This window comes from Rhinolophus sinicus, linkage group LG02 (assembly GCF_036562045.2).
Source record: "Rhinolophus sinicus isolate RSC01 linkage group LG02, ASM3656204v1, whole genome shotgun sequence".
NCBI lineage: Eukaryota > Metazoa > Chordata > Mammalia > Chiroptera > Rhinolophidae > Rhinolophus > Rhinolophus sinicus.
In genome coordinates this window covers 96,423,718-96,439,597 of record NC_133752.1, presented here as the reverse complement: position 1 = coordinate 96,439,597, position 15,880 = coordinate 96,423,718, and the positions used below count along the sequence as shown (strand labels likewise).

General features: G+C 38.4%; 1 protein-coding gene across 1 annotated transcript in view; it reads left to right on the top strand.

Moving 5' to 3' along the window:
- The window catches only part of ARHGAP21 (Rho GTPase activating protein 21), a 117,364-nt gene that overhangs the window by 72,466 nt on the left and 29,018 nt on the right, over positions 1–15,880 (top strand). Inside the window, 3 exon segments of the mRNA XM_074324927.1 lie at positions 1,332–1,386; positions 11,204–11,233; positions 12,512–14,408. Of these exon segments, the coding sequence (XP_074181028.1) occupies positions 1,332–1,386; positions 11,204–11,233; positions 12,512–14,408 (1,982 nt within the window).

Sequence of the window (15,880 nt, the reverse complement as noted above, 5' to 3'; positions counted from 1 at the left end):
AGTATGTATTTTCTACCAACTCTAAATATTGAAATACACGTACTTACATATTTTACTAGTTAAACTTATGTAAACCTGTGGTTCTTATTGGTTTTTTATTCTTTCTGCATTTATAGGCCCCAAAATAAGGGTTCAAATCAATCAAAAAGAGACACCAGTAAATTAGTAGTTTTTTTTTTCTTTTTGTTGTTGTTGTTTGATTGATTCTTAATCTCTTGATTGTATTGGGGGGAAAGTCTATCTGATATTGTTAGGTTAGATATTGAAACACTTGATGGGACAGCCCCACTATCCTTGCCTTATCGAAATGTAATTCCGGATCACAGGAATCAGTAAAACTTACCCCTTTGAATATTTTTAACCTAGAGAAACTTCTCTGTCATTTCAAACAGGAAATTTACAGTACCAAAATAAAATGAGACTTTGAACTGTTTCTGTAAAGGCTCTAAAATTAAATCATAGAGAAGAAAGCAAATAAGAGTAGTTGAAATGTTGTATAGTTTTTTAAAATAAGAAGGAGTCATGTTAATAGTTGCGATGGTGAACTCTGATTTCCTTCACCTATGAGGCCAAGAGGGCATATTTCAAAATTAGGAAGTTTAATATTGCTCAAAATGTTAAATTTAGGAGTTCTTTGGTTATTTTTATGTTAATGTACTTTTAACTTGATAAATAGTGAGAGTATGTGGTAAAAATTTGTAATTTGTTCAAGTAAAATAATAACTAATTTTATACTGAGTTATGTTCCAGAACTATTTAATATAAGTAATATACTTTGTTTCTAAATTAACTTATGTTTCTAAATTATAAAGAAGACTTGACTGATTATGAATAACTCAAACATATGGCAGGGTGCCCTCTTTCCTACTTAGTTAGCATATGTGTGTACACACACACGCACGCCGGGGGTGCCAAAAAAATGCATACAAGTGAACACTTTGGTCAACTTTGCTCAAGGAGTAGTTCACTGTAATCAGAAGTGTCTGGACCCTTTGAGCACCTCTTGTAATTGCAGAAGTCAAACATGACTTGTATTCATCTTTTGTTATTGGTATGTATATATTGAGTACTACAATTTTAATACAGTTCCTTTCTTGAAATATATATATATATTTTATATACATATATACATATACATGTATATATATACACACATTGCGCCATATGCCTTGTTTTCATTTTAATGCTTTGGATTTGAAAAGTAAAGACTTAAAAAAATAAAAATTAAACTCTTAAGCAACTTAAATACTTCTGCATTAACTGTTTTTCCTTTATGTCTTTCTTATACACTTCCACCTCCCCTAAAATAGTGTATCTATGTTTGATTTCAGTGATACAACATTGGAACTTAGTGTTATGCCAAAAGATGAAGACATTCTCCAAGTGGTAAGTTTTATTTATTCAAATATGAGTTGTTTATTAATCATGAGTGTTAATAAAAATCCTTTAAAGATGGAGGTGGATTGAATTTTTAGAAGTCCCCCCCCCCAAAAAAAAAACAAAAAAACCCAGCCCTCTGGTTCACTTAGCAGAGTCTAGAATTCCCCACGTTTAAAAAAACACACACACAAAAACACCAGACCATTGTCAATTTTTTGCAATTAAGTTACATGAGAATGTTTTATTGATTCCATAGTGAACTTTTATTGTCATTTGGAATGAAATCCCTAGAGTTTGCCCCAGTGTTACTTTCTAGGTAGTCATTTGACCAAAAGCCAAACTTCAGGGTGCAAACACGTATCCCCAGGAATTAGAATCTAAATATGAGAAATTTTATGAAAATCATTTCTTAATTTTTCAATAGGTATAACTGTTTGTAAATTAACTTACCAAGCAATTTTGTTAACAGTATCAGTTCATTCTGTTAGTAATATTCACAATGAATGGAGTCGACAACATAAGGGAAAAATATATTAGGGTCTTAGAGAAGAAATGAAACTATATTGTTGAAAACTTTAGCATTTAGTCTAAAATATTTTTCTCATTTTTAGAAAGAAAATAAATTGAATGGAATACTTACCTCCTTTATTAAGCTTAAAGATTGCTAAAAGTAAAAAGATGATAAAATACATAAATTTCATTTAAGAAACTAATAATTTTCCTCAATTAACTATGCAGTTTAGTAGAATAAAACAGCATGAGCTTAACTGTTTAAGTTACACACTAAAAGCTAAAAGTTACATCTAGGAAATGGCAGTGGCCACTGAAGTTTTTTATTTTATTTTTTAAAATTTTATTCCTTTTAGTGGATAGTTGGTTTTTTCTTATTCAAGAAAAATAGGGAACTTATGGAATCTTTGTGGTGGGAATGGAAATGGTAATGTTTTTCATTTGTAAGGCATTAATTTGAACTTAGTTCAACAATGTTCCAAATAATCTTCTGCTACATTGAAAAAAAAAGTCACTAAAGCTGATCTTAATGATCCAACTTATTCACTGACATGTAAAATATGATTAACTGAAATCCATGGAACTCAGCCTTGTGTTTTCAAGGAGTGTTGATTTTATTTGGGAGTTCTGTTGGGGTTGGGGCTGCTCAGCAAGGAAGACACAATTATGCATGTAATTGTCCTGGGCACATAGAGCCAGTGGTAGAGTTCCCACCCTGGTAATGCAGCAGAGTGAGAGAGTAGCACACATATGAGGTCAGACAATTAAGTTTGCGAACTTATCATAGAAAACATACCTCATTGCTGAATATCACTATGGTCACCTTCGAAGTACTCCCCTTGGAAAGCTATGCACCAATGCCAGTGCCTAATCTACCCTTGAAAGCAATTTTGGAACTCTTTTTCTGGAATGACCTTCAAAGCTGTGGTTGTATTGCCCTTCATGTCCTGAATGTCATCAAAATGTCTTCCTTTCAATATTTCCTTTCTCTTCGGGTAAAGAAAGAAGTCACTGGGGGCCAGATCAGGTGAGTAGGGAGGGTGTTCTAATACAGTTATTTGTTTACTGGCTAAAAACTCCCTCACAGACAGTGCCGTGTGAGCTGGTGCATTGCCGTGCTGAAAGAGCCATGGTTAGTAAAAAATTCAGGTCCTCCAACTTTTTGTTTTTAAACTTATTTTTTATTAGTTTCAGGTGTACAAAGCAACATAATAGTTAGACATTTAAACCCCTCATAAAGTGATAACCCACCCTCCAAACTACTACCCCTCTGACAACTTACATAGCTGTTACAATACCATTGACTATCTTCCCTATGTTGTACTCCACATCCTGTGACTATATATACCTATATATTTAGTTATAGTTGACATTCAGTATTATTCTACTTTAGCTTCAGGTGTCTAGTGCATTGGACGCTGTCTATGAAGCGATCCTCCTGATAAGTCCAGTGCCCATCTGGCACTTTACATGATCTTTACAACATTGTTGATTATATTTCCCATACTGTATTAGCTACCACTTTGTACTTCTTAATACCTTCACCTTTTCACCCTGACCCCAACCCCATTCCCATCTATCACCCTGATAGATCTAGTAACTACCTGGCACCATACCTAGTTATTACAATATTATTGACTATGTGCCTTATGCTATACCCTACATACCCATGACAACAGTGTAACAACCAATTTGTCCTTCTTAATCACTTCCCCTTTCACCCATCCTTAACCTCCCTCCCATATTAAAGAAGTCCCTCTAAGATTCCTTATAATACTGGTATGGCGGTGATGAGCTCCTTCATCTTTTTCTTGTCTGGGAAGCTCCTTATCTGTCCTTCAGTTCTAAATGATAGCTTTGCTGGGTAGAGTAATCTTGGTTGTATGTCATTGCTTTTCATCACTAGGAATATTTCCTGCCAGTCCCTTCTTACCTGCAAAGTTTCTGTTGAGAAATCAGCTGCCAGTCTTATGGGGGCTCCCTTGTAGGTAACTAACTGCTTTTCTCTTTCTGCTTTTAAGATTTCTCTGTCTTTAACCTTTGGCATGTTAATTATGATGTGTCTTTGTGTGGGCCTCTCTGGCTTTATCTTGTTTGGGATTTGCTGCACTTCCTGGGCGTGTATGTCTATCTCCTTCACCAGGTTAGGGAAGTTTTCTGTCATTATTTCTTCAAAAAGGTTTTCAATTCCTTGCTTTCTCTCTTCTTCTGGTACCCCTATAATGCGAATGTTGGTACACTTGATACTGTCCTGGAGACCCCTTAATCTCCTCAATTTTTTGGATTCTTTTTTCTTTTTGTTGTTCTGGTTGGGTGTTTTCTGCTACCTTATTTTCTACATTGCTGGTTGGACTCTCTGCTTCATCTAGTCTACTGTTGATTCCCTGTAATACTTCATTTCCGTTATTGTGCCCTTTATTTCTGAATGTTTCTTTTTCATGGTTTCCCTCTCCAATTATATGCTTCGAGCTCTCTGTTGAAGTTCTCCCTGAGATCACTGAGCATTCTTATAACCAGTGTTTGGAACTCTTCGTCTAATAGATTGCTTATATCTTTTTCACTTAGTAATTTTTCTAGAGCTTTGTTCTGTTCTTTCATTTGGGACGTGTTTCTTTGTCTCCCTATTTTGCCTGCCTCCCGGTGTTTGTTTCTATGTATTAGGTAGGGCTAGTATGTCTCCCAGTTTTAGTAGAGTGGCCTTATGTAGTAGGTGTGCTGTGGGGCTCAGTGGCACAGTCTTTCTGGTCACCTGAACCACGCTCTCCAGGTGTGTCCTTTGTGTGGGTTGTGTGTGCCTTCCTCTTGTAGTTGAGACCTGGTTGATAATTGCACATCAATGGGAGGGACTGACCCTTGGTCTCACTGGTTGTGAGGACTGGCCTTGACTGCAGTGGAAGAGTTGTGGTTCAGGGGCTGACCCTGTGGAGCAGGATCTGCTTCAGCAGGACTCTGGTGCCTGACCAATCTGCTCCTTGGGTGTGTTGTACTTGGAAGCAGCTAGGTGTGCTCTAGCTCGTTTCGAAGGTGGCTATAGTTGGAGGGGATCTGCTGTAGGTCTAGTTCAGACACAGCCTGTGCCCCACCTGGAGCCACTCGGCAGGAGCCACAAAGAAATCTGCAGATGGCTGCCACCATGCTATGCTTGGATGCACCTTGAGAAGCCAAGCCCCGAACCAAGGCCAGCTGCCACTAGTGCTGGCTTAGGGCTGCTCAGCCAGAGGTACAGAACATGCTCAAGCCAGATACGCTTGTTTGGGTTCCGCGAACTTTTGAGAGACCCTAGGAAAGTCTGCAGCTTGAGCCAAGGCAGGCTGTCTGCACAATAAAGTCACTGGAAGCGGCCTGGGTGTGCCTGAAAATTGGGCAGGACTGGGTCTCAAATTGCCAGGGCATGGTGAATGAATGGCAGAGACTCACCTGTGTTCACGCTTTGGGAAGTGGGAGGGCTCAACAATGAAACAATGGCCTCCACCAGTTCCCCTGTTCAGTAGAAAGCCGCCTCTCCAGCCCTGGTCCCAAGCCAGACAACCCAACTCCCCATCATTTGTCCCTGCCACCTCTCCAGCTGCTGCCCCAGCACTGGAGCTCAGAGTGAGTGATTCCACTGGTGGGTAAGTCCACGTGCAGTCCCTTTAAGAGGAGCACCTGTGAGTCCAGCCGCACTGTCTCACTCTGTCATAGTCTCCGCTGGTTTTCACAACCAGAAATTATAGGGACTTCTCTCCCCAGCACTGGAACCCTGGGCTGGGGTTGGGCTGGGATCTCTAGGGGATGAGGGCGGACCCCACAGCCGAAATAGGCCTCCTGATCTTTAATGGTCACATGCTATTGTGGGTCCAGCCCATTCCGCATCTCTGCCCTTCCTACCAGTCTGGAGGTGGCTTCTTCTGCATGTCCTTAGTTGAAAGGCTTCAGTTCAGCTTGATTTTAGGCGATTCTCAATAATGGTTGTTTTGTAGATTAATTGTAATTTGGTGTGGTTGTGAGAGAAGGTAAACACAGCGTTTACCTACTGCACCATCTTGGTTGTCCTTTTTCAGATCGTCTTTTTCACGCAGCCTTTTCAGCATTTCCAAATATAAACTTGGCTAACTGTCCAGTTGGTGCAAATTCATAATGAATAATCCCTCTGATATCAAAAAAGTTTAGCAACATCGTTGCAACAAGTTCGTGAACTTAATTATCAGACCTCGTAGCCATCAAAGGCTATGGAAGTCACCAGATGAGAAATAGAGGTTTCCTGTAGTCTCCACTTGTACAAAGGACTAGGAGACGATGCACAGGTGGTAGGGAAAGCCTGACCTTGAACCCTCCTTGCAATCTGATGACTCAAAGACATACTGCACTTCCAAAACAGAACTTCTCTCTCATCTTCAGTAGACGCTTTGCTTGTCAAAGTGAAGGCACTGGTTGGATGCTGTTTTGAACAGTACTCATTTCACAGAATGGCTGGCATTGTACTAAATGCCTAGGGAAGGAAGTGAGCACAGAATTCCCATTGTAACCTGCTGTGTAGTTGATGAAGGGCAGCAGCAGTGGAAGAAATAATTTTCTAATGATGTGATCAGTGGAAACTAGGTTAATTAGTCTGTCTTGTTATATTGTATTTCAGACAAATACATTTAAAATAAAGGTAAAATACAAAGTGTTGCAAACATGGGAAAATTGGTTCTGTAAAGGGACTCATGCACACAGATCTTCCAGGGTCATCATCAGTAAAAGGTTCTAGTATATTGTAACTGAAAATTCATTTTAAACATGTTATTTGAATTATTTTAATTATAGGAAATTAAAAGCTCATACCCATAATGATAAAATAAAACGTCCTTTTAAACTGGGCCTTCATTCACATTTCGATGTACTATGATTCATTAGGAAATGAAAGGAATATGTATAATTAATGCACACTTTGCATTGTTCTCTAAAGGATGTTAGGATGTGTTAACTTCTTTTCTGTATAATTGTTTTTAGCTGGAATATCTACAAGTGTCATTTGTTGTTGTTTTTTAAAGCTGTTATAAAACACAAAGAGACCCTGGCATTTAAAGAACTGTATGTAGAAATACTTCTCTCTAATAGAGTCTAGGACTAAAATGTTCTGTAAGGGGCCTTCAGAAATACTGTGTTGGTCTTAAATCTGTTACCCAAAATATATCCTTCTGAAGATGTATATGTCCCTGTGAGGCTGAATGTTCACTGTAAAGAAAAAATAAACGTGAACATTTTTATAGCCGCTGTAACAGTTACTTCCCCAAGGGAAAACCTATCAGAGCTGCATAAGTTTGTCTGGGCTCCAGCAGGATTGGGCGTCCATGGAATTTTGTTCCTGAAGTGATGTATGGACCAAATTATTCTGGAGGTGCCTCTGCTCATCTTTGAGGAGTGGCATAGAAAATCTAATTTGGTTTAAAACTTGACTCATATAAAGACGGGTATATAATAATAAATTTCGTAATTTATAAATAACAGTCATAGAATGTTGAAAACCATGAAGTAAAATTAATAATAATTCATTAGTGCTGGTCAAAGTACTTCTGTACTTGGCAGCCTCATGTTTTAAATCGACATATATTTTCTAACTACCAATATGAGTGGTATTACATTCATTTTAGTCACTTTGACAGTATTTTATGATGATATTTTAGACTGTGATATCTTAGGTTCATATTTGTAAGGTATTACAAAATAAAAAGCATTTCCTGTTTCATTTTCAAAACAACAAAATGGTTTTGTTTTGTTACTCTCAGAAGTCTGTATATAAATGAAGTAGCCACCGCCCATCAAATCACCTAAACAAGCGATGCTTGAAACTGCATCCTTGAATGGATTGATGATAGAACTCAGTCTGGGCGTTGTTTTCAGTGGATGCCTCATGGACTCAAAATTAAATTTTAAGTTGTCAGTTCTGATAGCTGTGGAGATTTTTGGATGTGTCAATTGTTTGCCCACGGCATTCTGAGCCTACTTCGTGCTGGTCTGGGTTAAACATAGCAAGGCAAACACCTTTTCTAGTTGAACAGGGAAGAAAGCGATGGCACTAGGATTTGAGCCCAGGCAGGCCAAAGTCTAAAACCTGTCCTCTAAACTAAACCAGTCATCTATTGCCATGGGTAGCTCCATTGAGGAGTTACCGGTAGCATGGCTTAGCACAGCCACTCTGCTGATTAGTTCAGAGCTGTTATTCTAACACATCTCTGAGTCCAGCGCTCTAGTAATACGTCACTCCATGGCGATGAGATATAAATTGAAAAATGTAGTTTAACAAAAGTTTTTCTTTTAGGTGTATTAGAAATACTTTCAAAATAATCACTTAATGTGTTTCATAATCAGTAGAATATTCTACTGAAAATTATATATCCATTTGTTAAATGTGGATCAGGGTGGTCCCACCTAGAATGTAAGGAAAACAGGAGCAGGAATTCTGAGGATATTTTTTCATATTTGGCCAGTTTGTTCTTTTTAAAAATCTGTTTTTAAATAATGATAAGAATAGTACATGTTTGTTAGAAAAGTTTTGAATAATTTGGAAAGTTATAAAATATCCACACCATCCCTTTTTTCCATGCCCCACTGTGGCATGGTTGGCATATATTTTACTGTATAGACAGACATGTAGTTATATCTTATATCATAGGTAATAGCATTTTCGCTTATATCATAGGTAATAGCATTCAATTAACAAGTCAGCCTGCTAAGATGACATGGTAGGCAGGAATTTTAACCTTACCAGCTTATGTATTCTGCGGGGTTTTTTTTTTGTTTTTTTGTTGTTGTTTGTTTTTACCATTTACTAGACAGTATAAGTATCATAGGCATGTAATAGTGATTTTGACACAACTCAGCTAAAACTGAAATGAAAGATTATTTTAGGATTATTTAGTTACTGTTAGCCATGGTACATACATTCAAGATCCAGATTGTTAATATTAAATAATAAATATTAAATAATAAATTTTTATTTATTAAAACACTGGTATGTCAGACCACGATGCCTTAGTAAGACTGGGTACTTTATGACCAAGCACTCCAGGGCAAGCATGCCACAGTCACTGAGCAATGAGCAAATTACAGAGTTTTCAGTTCTGTTCCCAGAATATAAAAACTCATGAAGGGGTTCCATGTTCACATTCAAAGTGTTGAATATTGTGATTCATTCTAGATCAGGGATGTCCAAACTTTATTCAACGTTTTTCACCAAGGGCCATATGCGGTAAAATACACAAACAGTCGGGCCACTCACTCGAGGTGAAGTACGTATTGCCTCATCTGGTTTATTTAAGTAAACTAAATATATTTTTGGAATTTGCTGCGGGCCAATAAAAAATGGATCATGGGCTACAGTTGGCCCGCGGGCCGCAGTTTGGACACCCCTGTTCTAGATGATCCACCCAGTGTTTGCCCAAGCCCTGATGGATACTCTCCTCCTTGAAGGATTCTAAAGCATTCCTTAGTAGGTTGGTTGTTTTCTAATGGAACACGTACAGGCATCATGGGAAGAGACAATTCCTTAAAATGCATACTGTCTATTGTAATTTACTTCCCTACATTTTTTCTGAAGCCAATTTGTGTCTGTGCCATACCTCTCAGAATACCCATAGAGGTTTCAGAATTATTCCCAGGTATGTCCATGATCTACCTGGAACACACAATAAGCTACAGTGGCCTTAGGGCACTGTTGATTTCCCCCACAGCTAGTAATTGAATGGTATTGGTTCCCAAACTTGATGAGAATGGGGAACTTTTAGATAGATAGATAGATAGATAGATAGATAGATAGATAGATAGATAGATAGATAGACAGACAGATAGATAGATGGATGAACACGCTTTTTTAGTGTTCATGAAAAGAGAGAATATGTGAGGAAATTCAGTAATGCTCTTGAATGAACTCACATTTTATTCATTGCAACTATATCTGCGTACATTAGACAATAGTTCTGTATATGTAAGAAATCTGTTCAGTCCCCTGTTAATGTATGGTGCACGTGGATGTACTTAAGGACCCCTTGCCATAACTTGACCTAGAAGTGAGGACCCATGAGCATAGACTATTTAGTGTTTAGCGTTGCTATATAGGAATCTTAGAGATGTCTGAAGTATGTGAAGTAGTTTTTCAACTATTTAATAGTTGAATAGTTCTATTATTGAAAGATAATGTTCTTCCCCAAATTTGAATAAAGGAGGTATCTTTAAATTATTAGTTCTAGAACAGCTTTTCCTAACAGAAATTCTAATCATGTTAAAACCCCTGGAAAAAATGGGTCCCATAGCCAAATAAATTTGTAATTTCCCTTTTTAGTTTTACAATGTACATTAGTGTAGTAAAGGTCTTGAGAAGTCAAAAACTTCCCAACGAACCTTTCCCTGCATCATTGACCACAGAGCACACTCCCCTCCACCCCATTTCAGGTGATACCTAAAAAAATTGCACAAACACGGTGTGGAAAATACTGTGTCAGAGAGTTTGCTCATCCAGACACGGTTTTCATGTCATGGAAAAGGATTGGTGTGAATATAATCAGCAGTAAAAAGATAGGTTTTCATGTCAATTCACATACCCAAAATATATATTTTGATTGACTGTATTCATGCATTTAAAATATTGGGGCTTGCATGTTTTCTTTTGTCTACTTGGCTTTAATTTTTCACTGCAATCTATGTTTGATAATATTCATTATAAAAAGAATTACTCTGGAAGAAATATTTTTGTCCAGTAGTTATTTTCATATATTAATAAAACAGGACAAAAGGTAACAATGTTGAAATATCTTAATTTTTTTAGTGAAACCTATTTAAAGTCATTCTTTTTCCCCCAAATCATAGTGTAAAGGCAGCTGCAGTCAGCTGACAGGTTGTGGTTATGCTCTGATTTACAGAGGAAGGAGGAGGTTGTACTATTTTAAATGCATAATAGAGCGTTCGTTTCGTCATCTGGAAGCAGAGAGGGAAGAAGCTCAGGGGAAATGAGAGACATCAATGTTGCTCTTGTGGAAGGGAAGCTTTGTAGCACGATCTCAGACAGCAGTGCATATCGAAGAAAATATCTGTTAGGAATGCATGTCACCAGATGTATTTTGCTTTCAAGAGTGGTAGACAAATCAAATAAGAACTAGATAAAAGCCTGAGAAAAAGATCCTCCGAAGGATACTGAAGTTATTCTTTATGCTTCACTGCCCTTTACCTCTCTTGGTACCTTCCAGAGAAATCAGTATAGATGTATTTTTAGCCTGCTGTTTCCAGCATCAATATGACAACATGATTCTGTCTTTATATCAGTAAGCAGCTTCTACTATGTTTTCCTATTTTCTGCTAGCTACAATTTACAAAGGATGTCACAGCTCTGGTAAGAGATGCACAGAAGCCATTTCCTTGCTTTTTAAGTCATGTTTGTTAAAGATTTGTAATAAGCCAGTCGATTAAAACTGTGAGTTTGCTTAGAGAAATCTCTCCATAGTGTTAATCTTACTAATTTGCAGAATGTGTTTGTGATATATGGTTTTCTTTATTTTTTAATTTTATGTTTTTTTGTATCCTGTACATAACTGATGTTAAAACATATTTTCTGCATCTGTATGTTTTTTAAGCATCTCACCCTCTCTCTTTCCCTAACACTTTGCTGTGATGTTATGTTTGTGGCTGTGCTTGAGCTTGCAAGCTGTCTAATGCAAAGACAGGATATGATGATAGTCTTGAATTAAGCTTGTTTGGATTAGGGGAGGATATGTAATATGATACCACACCTGTCTCAGATGCTAAACATAGCCCTGAGTTGTATCCATTAGCTCTGTTTTGTAGACTCTGTGTTTAATTTCAGTTTTTCTTAAGTTTTTAAAAATACTGCTAGATAATTGCACAAATAGTTGATAAAAAATAATTTGAGCTGCATGCCTGTTAGTAACAGAGAAATGTCTCCTTATTATGAGTAAAAGAGACCAAATAAATTTGTACAATATAATTTTGCATTAGCTTAAAAATATAAATGATATACAGAAAGATAAATTACCTTTTTCAGATTTTTATGCCTTTAATATATGTGCTTACTTTCTTAAACATGCCTATTCCTCTCTGAATTTAAATATCTAAATACTTAGCTTGGCTGTCGAAAGACCTAATTTATCAAGATAGATTATTTTGGGGGATTCAGTAATCATTAATTGACAAGATATCTAACTTTTGATAGCAGTAGTGCTTAAAAACATGTTTCGTTAAGATTTTAAATATTTTCACCTTCATTTTGGCAAAAGATCAGAATCTTCTTTTGCTGAGATTTATCAGCAGCCATTTAACCTGTCGACTGCTGAAAAATTGTAAAACTTGAATGAAGAAAATTTTAGAAGCAACCTGGCTACATCTAATTTGTTGGGGGGAAATTTTGGTGTGTTTCAGATCCTTTGTGAAAAAGGGCAATTGTGATTTCTGTTTTTTGCACTTTCAGTTTATTTGATTTCTGAGAGACTAGCCCCTTTTCTAAATGTGTTGATCACCCTTATGCTGTTTGCATGCATGCGTTAGTGAATGTCAGTCAGGAGTAAGGCAGGGCACAGTAAAATAACACAGTGGATTGGGCATTGTTGTTCTTTTCATGAATTTGTAATGACACTATTCTCTCATTTCCACGTAGGCATACTCTCAGGATGCCTACCTGAAAGGCAATGAAGCCTACAGTGGCAATGCCCGCAACATCCCTGAACCTCCACCAATTTGCTATCCCTGGCTGCCGTCTACCCCTTCAGCCATGGCACAGCCCCTTGAAGTGTCTCCTCCAGACTCATCATCGAGCAAACAGCAAACCAGTGCACCAGTGCTGACCCAACCTGGCAGGGCCTACAGAATGGAAATACAAGTGCCTCCATCACCAACAGATGTTGCAAAGTCAAACACAGCAGTGTGTGTTTGCAATGAGAGTGTGAAGACTGTCATTGTGCCTTCTGAGAAGGTTGTAGATTTGTTAACTAATAGAAACAACCATACCATTCCTTCACACAGAACGGAAGAAGTGAGGTATGGTGTAAATGAGCAGCCCTCTTTAAAAACAGTGTCAAGAACCACGTCACCATCGTCATCTGTTCCCACTGCCCATCTACTTCATCAGCCTACAGGCTCCAGATCGTTGGACCCTTCCAGGATTATACTCAAACCTGGCAATTACAGTGGACATGCGGAAGGAATCTCAAGCAGCAGATCTCAAGCTGTGGATTCTCCTCCCGTGTCTATTAATCATTATTCTCCAAATTCCCATCAGCACATAGACTGGAAAAACTATAAAACTTACAAGGAGTATATTGATAACAGACGATTGCACATGGGTTGTCGGACGATTCAGGAAAGATTAGATAGTTTAAGAGCAGCATCACAGAGCACAACAGATTATAACCAGGTGGTACCAAACCGCACGACTTTGCAGGTACGACGCCGCAGCACCTCGCATGACCGCGTGCCCCAGTCTGTTCAGATCCGACAGCGCAGCGTGTCCCAAGAGAGGCTGGAGGACTCTGTGCTAATGAAGTATTGTCCACGCAGTGCATCGCAAGGAGCACTCACAGCCCCGCCCGTTAGTTTTAGCAATCATAGAACTCGCTCATGGGATTATATCGAGGGACAGGGTGAAACCTTAGAAAACGTCACTTCTGAAAGTCAAATACCGGATTCAAATGGAGAACGAAAACAGACCTACAAGTGGAGTGGATTTACTGAACAGGACGATAGACGAGGTATTTATGAAAGACCTAGGCAGCAAGAAATCCATAAATCTTTTCGAGGTTCAAATTTTACTGTGGCTCCGAGTGTTGTTAATTCTGACACTAGGCGAATGAGTGGCAGAGGACTGGGATCTGTGTCTCACTTTAAAAAAATTCCACCAGACCTAAAAACACTGCCGCCAAACAGAAATTTTCAAACTACTTGTGGAATGTCACCGCCTCAAGGTATTCCACAAGACAGGTCACCTCTTGTGAAAGTCAGAAGTAATTCTCTGAAAGCGCCTTCTACGCATCTCACAAAACCACCATTTAGCCAGAACTCATTTGTTTCTATCAAAGACCAAAGACCAGTAAATCACTTGCATCAAAACAGTCTGTTGAATCAGCAGACATGGTTAAGAACTGAAAGTACCCCCGATCACCAAGTGGAGACTGGGAAAACCCCCTCTTTGCCGGGAGCTTCTGCTAAGCCTGTGCCTCCGATGAGTGAGAACTCTGGCATTTCAGACGTAGAATTACCTGTCACTCAAAGGAATCAAGAATTAAATTTACAAGAGGCTGAAATTCAGTCATCAGATGCTTTAGATAATAAAGAAACTGTCATCCTAAGAGAAAAACCTCCGTCTGGTCGCCAGACACCACAGCCTTTAAGGCACCAGTCTTACATCTTGGCAGTAAATGACCACGAGACGGGGTCAGACACGACTTGCTGGCTGCCTAACGACGCGCGCCGAGAGGTCCATATAAAAAGGATTGAGGAAAGGAAGGCCTCCAGTACCAGTCCACCCGGGGACTCCCTGGCATCCATCCCATTCATAGGTGAGCTCGTGTACAGTCATTGGCTAATATGTCAAATATCTAATACATCTTTTCTGCCAAGTATTATTTCTAGTTCAACAGGCACAGAAATTTTACTCTGTGGTTTTAAACCATTTGTTCTGAATTTCCTAAGTTGTGCTAAAACCAGAGCCATAAGCTTTTAACCTCCTTTTCCTTTTTTTCCATTTAAGACTTTATGTATTCAGTATCTACTTTTTATTTTTATTTCAATGAAACAAATTCCCACCATCTGGGGCCAAAAGATTCAGCAAACCAAATTGTACCTAGTTGATGATTTAACTGAATCAAAAGCCAGGCGGAACAATTTTGATAATTAGCAATCAACCTTTCATTTAAACAGTGCTTTTTACTTTCTAAAGCTTATTTCTTTGTAAATTTAACTTGGGCTGAAAGAAAGGACCTCTTCATTGTCAAATTACTTTGTCTTAGAATAACTCCTGGCATGGATTTGGAAAAATTACCTACGTTCCAAGGGTGTTTGCCGATCTAGAACATCTATCAGGTGTACCGAATCTTCAGTCTGTTCCCACACACCCCAGGTATATTCTCCACAAAGCAGCCAGTGTGATATTTTAAAATGTCCATCAGATCCTGTCACTCCTCTGCCCAGAAGCCTCTGTTTACTTTCTGGTTTACCCAGAATAGAATCCCAAGTCCTATGGTGGCCTGCAAGGCCCTCTGTGGTCTGCCTTCCAACACCACTCCACCTCCGTGACCCCCATCTCCTGCCTTCCCCGCTCCAGCCACACCAGCCTTGCAGTCCTGGGACGTGGCAAGCATGTGCAGCCCGGTGCCCTGGCACTGCCAGTTCCTGGCCCTGGAACACATGCCGCAGATATTCACAAGACTCTCTCACAGCATGGTTCTCTGCCTATCTAAAATAGTTACTCCCCACACTTACACAGAACCTGACATTGTCTATCCCCTTAAGCTACTTTATCTTCATATCGCTTGTTTCCACTTGACATGTTTTGTGGTTTTTGTTTGTTACACGTTTCTCTGCAGAACTGAAACATAAGCTACAAGATGGCCAGGATTTTAGATCTTTTGTTCACTTCTGTGTTCTTAATATAGAAGGCACTCCAGAAATATGTGTTGAAACAATAGGTTAATGATAATTTTGAGATATGATTAAATGTATAGCAAATGAATGGAAAAAGAAGTTCTCATCATAATTACTATGCAGCTCTAAAATGTAATCTGCTAACAGGATTATCACATATGTCCTTAGTGTTATCTTCTTTTAATAAATGAGAAATGTAAGGTTACCGTGTTTCCCCGAAAATAAGACCTAGCCGGACAATCAGCTCTAATGCGTCTTTTGGAGCAAAAATTAATATAAGACCTGGTCTTATTTTACTATAATGTAAGATCGGGTCTAATATAATAAAATAAAATAAATATAATACCTGGTCTTATATTAATTTTTGCTCCAAAAGACACATTAGAGC